Source organism: Hyposmocoma kahamanoa, unplaced genomic scaffold, assembly GCF_003589595.1.
Source record: "Hyposmocoma kahamanoa isolate Upper Pololo Valley unplaced genomic scaffold, ASM358959v1 296, whole genome shotgun sequence".
In the NCBI taxonomy this organism is placed as follows: Eukaryota; Metazoa; Arthropoda; class Insecta; order Lepidoptera; family Cosmopterigidae; genus Hyposmocoma; species Hyposmocoma kahamanoa.
The window spans coordinates 4907220-4912436 of NW_020653780.1; the positions used below are offsets into that span (position 1 = coordinate 4907220).

The 5217-nt window shown below is 35.8% G+C and overlaps 1 protein-coding gene across 1 annotated transcript; it reads left to right on the forward strand.

Moving 5' to 3' along the window:
• The first annotated feature begins 1268 nt into the window (after positions 1-1268).
• LOC113229246 lies at positions 1269-4488 on the forward strand. Its single transcript, XM_026462772.1, has 2 exons — positions 1269-1293; positions 2189-4488. Exons 1-2 carry the CDS (start codon positions 1269-1271, stop codon positions 2986-2988), a joined length of 825 nt encoding a protein of 274 aa, XP_026318557.1. The 3' UTR covers positions 2989-4488.
• The last annotated feature ends 729 nt before the right edge of the window (positions 4489-5217 follow it).

Sequence of the window (5217 nt, forward strand, 5' to 3'; positions counted from 1 at the left end):
TTGAGCTGTAAATTTACTCGGTTAACTGATCATATTTTTTTAACTAATTTGGTGTAATTTTTAAATTTATTGAATGTCACGATGTTTTACTAACTTGGTATTCATTTATTTTTTTGTAAAATTACTCCATTAGTTTGTTATAATTATTATAACAAAGATCGAAACACTATGAAAAATTCATACCATCCGGCTGGATTAGAACCAGCTCTCTCCGGCAATTCCATGCCAGATGCTCTGCCAATTAAGCCACGGAACGAATCAGCAGACCTTACGATTTTTCCTGTGTTTATTGCAGATCTTTGTTTTTGGCTTTTAACGACTTTTTTGCTGCAGCTAATTTGTTGTAGTTGTTATTATTACAACGACCTATAGTAAGCTAAATGGCAGGGTATGTCTATTAGGAAAAAATAAGTAACTATGCTGTGGTAGTCTAATGGTTTGACCTACCGCCTCTCAAGCAGAGGCCGTGGATTCGAATCCGCTCGCACCTACGACAATTTCAATCATGTAGTCCCACATCAACGTTTAGCGAAGTTACCTAACTTCGATAAGATATATTTTCTAAGCCATTTTGTTTTACGAACATGCTTAGCCGTCGATACCTATATCATAATAAATGTAAACGTTTACCTAAATTATTTTAACCTTGTCATGCATATAATGATCGATCTTCAAATGATATTTAGCAATTTGTGGACAGGAAAATGTATTTTTGGTAAGGAGTCGTGACAGATAAAACAACATTATGTTCTTTGCTTGGTTGTAAAAACACAGAAGTGTAATCAAAATGTTGACGAATGCCATTAGAGCTGTCTCATTTGCTTAGTAAATGGTTTTTTAATCATCGGTTGTATCGGTAAGTTTAATCATCGGTACACTATTTGGTGAAATTACAAGCACATGAGACTTATAAAGTTATGTTTCAGGGTGACGGGCGCAGTGGCAGTGCCCGTTAGAACTTTGTGATTTAAAGCTCTGAGTGACACTGCAAGTGTTATGAACAGTCGTGTCGATTACCACCAGGCGTACGACTTGTTCGTCCCGTCACTTGGTATCATAAAAAAACTTCTTACGGAAACCAAGAACATTTCTACCTACTTATATGATTATATAACAGCCAATGGTACGGTAATTACTTTGAAATTTCATTTAAATTGCAGTTGATAAAGGTAATTAATTACTTTTAAGTACACATTTTGAAGATTTTGCTATCAGGTATTTTATGAGCTTACTGATTGAAATTGTTGTAGACTATAGTGTTTGCAACCATGATCAAGATCGTCAGTTTCTTTAGTAAGCACATAATTAATTTAAAATTTTATTTTCCATTTCTTGGATAATCATAAAATAATAAATAGCTCAGAAAAAACACTCAGAAAAAATTCCTTCGATCCGGTCGGATTCGAACCGACGTCTTCTTGCATAACGTGCAAGAATAATAATCTTTCTCTGAAATCTTGAATTGATATTCAATAAAAATTTAATTAATACAGTGAATAGCGATATCTCTCGCCAGGAATGGTAGCTGTAAAGGTACTAACTGGGTGAGAAATCTGTCAAAGATTTCTCATAGATGACGCTACGACTAAAAAGTCGTTGAAAGACCAAGTACAAAGACACGACGCAAGCACATAGAAAAATTCGTGAGGTCCGTTGGTTCGTTCCATGGCTTAGTTGGTAAAGCGTCTGGCACGGTATGCAAGAAGACGTCGGTTCGAATCCGACCGGATCGAAGGAATTTTTTCTGAGTGTTTTTTCTGAGTGTTCGATCTTTGTATTAATAATTATAACAAACTAGTGGAGTAATTTCACAAAAAAAATTGAATATCAATTCAATAAAAATTTTATTAATAAGTAGCCATTAAATTACGGGTGCTATTGAAAATAATTTACATACTTATGTATATATTATAGGAATATAAAATATATATTAACAAATGTCTTTCTCAACTCGACTGACTCCGTGACCGAACGGTCACCATTTTGATCATTTCTCACGTGGCTTTGGATGTAATGTGTATGCCATGTCTTTAAAATTAACGCATTTTTCAAATTGTCAATTTTACTTCGTTTCATATATTACGTTACGTAGAGCAGGGAATAATGAAGAATAATAAAGACACATTAGTTAAATTAGGTTAAAACTAGTTCGCTGGTTTCATAACTATGTGTTTTGTTTCTATTATAGCGTTGATATGCCTTGTGACGGAAAACCATGGGAAATCCATCAAAATCCAAATAGACTGCGATGATATTCTAAAGATACTAGCGGGGCTGACTAGTCAAGATTATAAGATATCAGATACACCTATTGAGATCAGTAAAATTACGGCTAAAGTCGACAGAAATGGTAAAATGATAGGAAATCCGTATCATCCTGAAGACAGCACCGATAGCAATTTGGCGTCACCATCTGACAAAGATAAAGATAATTCACCAAACCGGTGGGCAGTAAAACATGAAATAGAAATGGATTTAATGAAAGACGAATTGGAAAAGAAGTTGGATCGTGAAAATCGCAATTTCATAGCCAAACCCGCAGTAATCAGCGAAGATGAACTAGAAATCGTCGATACTTCGACGCAAAACAAGACAATGGATAGCAAAATTGATGTGGTTACTGAAGATTATTTACAGAAGATAATGAAAAGGAAAAACCATGGAAACGATGAAGTGCAAGTCGATAAGGACAATATAATGAGAGAAAGAAAGAACGGAATTGAAACAGTGGCTATAGAAAACAATGCCGTTCATATGGAAAAAGACTTTGATACAAAAGTTTTAAATATGAATCAAAAAAGTCTTCAGTTGAAGAAAGGTATTGAGACCGAGACAAGTGACCAGATTCGTATTGATTATTCCCCAGCAAAAATCGGAATGAAGTTAAGTGATGAAGAAAGAGCAAAAAGACTTCGTGATAATCAAGATTTCAAGGACTTTCAGAGAAGATTCATTTTAGTTGACGGCCGTGAAAAAAAGAAAAATTAATTATTAAAAATAGTTATAATATAAAAAAATAGTTCGATAGTTTTTAAAAATATTTCCTTCCAACCCCTATGCACTTATGCATTTGGGTGAACCAGCTTTCAAAAACATTAAAAAACGGGAAATATTGCGGGAGGTCGAAAAATCAAAAAATCAAAATCAAAAATCATTTATTCTCAGACAACTACAGTCCATATTTTACAATTATAATATTAGCTTAGATAATTAGAATAATTAACCAAATTAAATTAAATATCAAATAAATCACCGACACGGTTTCAAATGCAGTTTCATGCAATGTAGCATGATCGGGCAATCCACTCTACCAGCCACAACGCGCAGAATCTCATTCGTGCCGCAACGGATACAACCCATTAATGAGGCAGCTCTCTTTCTAAGGATAGCATGGAAACCATCCGTGTGGGCATCCGCGAACATGCCTGATGCGCTGCAGTACCGAAAAATAACCACCGAAATTCTTCGACGGCCTAGCCTGCGGTGCTAAATTTTCGCCCATGAAGCATTTATTTTACTGTGGAATTGTTATCGCACGGAGCTAACTGGGATGTAAGGAGGATGGGGTAACATTTGTACTCCCTAAGTTGACAAATAGTCGATGGTTCTAGCAGTTGTGTGAGCAGGTGCGTTATCTTGGTGAAAAAGAATGCCACAAACGCCGCTTCTTGAGTGCTCGCTATTCTACTCTATGAAAGCGTGGGGCAGACAAACATCGCAATACCAATCATTGGTAACTATTCTTAGGTCTTCTAGCAAATTACTGCTACTAGCCCACTGAGTCGAAAAACAATCGCTATTATTTTTTAAATTAACGGTCCGACCGCGAACAACTTTTGTGGGCAACTCGTCCCATTGCGTGGATTACTGCTTCATTGGAGGATGGTAGCTGTACATAGATCCAAGACTCACCGGTTATAAAGATGTAGGATACGTTTCGCTAAGTTCCGCCTTCGAACTTTTCTAGCATAATATATTTGCATCAATCAACACGACGGGATTTTTGCTCTTCGCTAAGGAAATGAGATATCTATCGCGAAACAACGTCCCTAACTTTAAAATGTTCATGCAGAATGATGGAAACTGTCTGTGATCCAGACTTCAATTCAGCCTGAATCTCCAGATGTGTATTGTATCTATTCTCCCGCAATAGCCACTTTACCCTGATGACTTTTCATGAGTTACTGCAGTTGGTGGTCGGCCGGTTCTGTGTGTCATTGTTTAGCAATGATATTATACTTTGCTCACTGTCGTTTAGGTTCTCTCAATCACGGTGAAATTCTCGAAACCAATAAGTAACTGTTGCTAATGCAGGAGTAGATTTCCCAAAAAAAGCTTGTAAATTGTCGTGAGATTCCTTGAAGATTAACCCAACGTTTATAATACAAAATCATAGTACCTACTAAAAACCACGTGTGGAACGTCTATTGTTGCAAACAAAAGTGGAGTATTAGATAATTTATAAAAATATTTTAAAAAAGACCTATACACAGTGGGCAATGATTTTCACCAGGGAGATTTACATTGAAATGATCCGTCAATTCAAAATAGTTTCAGGAAAAGAGATTACATTTACTTTGTCGCTAACTATTTTGGAACAGCCGTCGTATACGTTTAGCAAAACAGAAAATTTTAACAAGGTTGGCAATCGTACTTGATATCGGAAATACCGTTGCGACATTTCCTGGCCCTCAAGGTTTTTTGACACGCAAAATTTTACTCAGAAATTGCAAAGTTGTTGCAAAGCCTTGATTTATAATCTTTAAGTCTCTCATAAAGTCCTGTCCTGTCCTGTCCTCATTTTACAATTTTTGGAGTACCCTTTGATAACCGTTTCCGGTTGTCAAAGGGAAGTACATGAGATGTCAAAAGCAATGTTTGGCCAAATGTTTTATTGAATTACTCGCATGAATTGTAATCAAATGGACAAAAATATTGACAGTGAGAACAATTATGTATTGATTAAAATGCGTCGCTACAGCATCACGGGGTGCGGCAGTAGAAAATCGGAAATCAACCGAATGTTACATTACGTGTGTGAATGTGTTATTTTTGTGCCTATAAATCATACAATAGCCCATATATCCCATGTAATTAGACTCATTTAAGTAGTTTATTCATAAGTCTGGCCGAATTTTGCTTCGGTTACTTAAGTTTGCCTGCTCGTTGTTATATTTTGATAATTGTTTATAACGATTATTTTGAGATAGTGTAGTT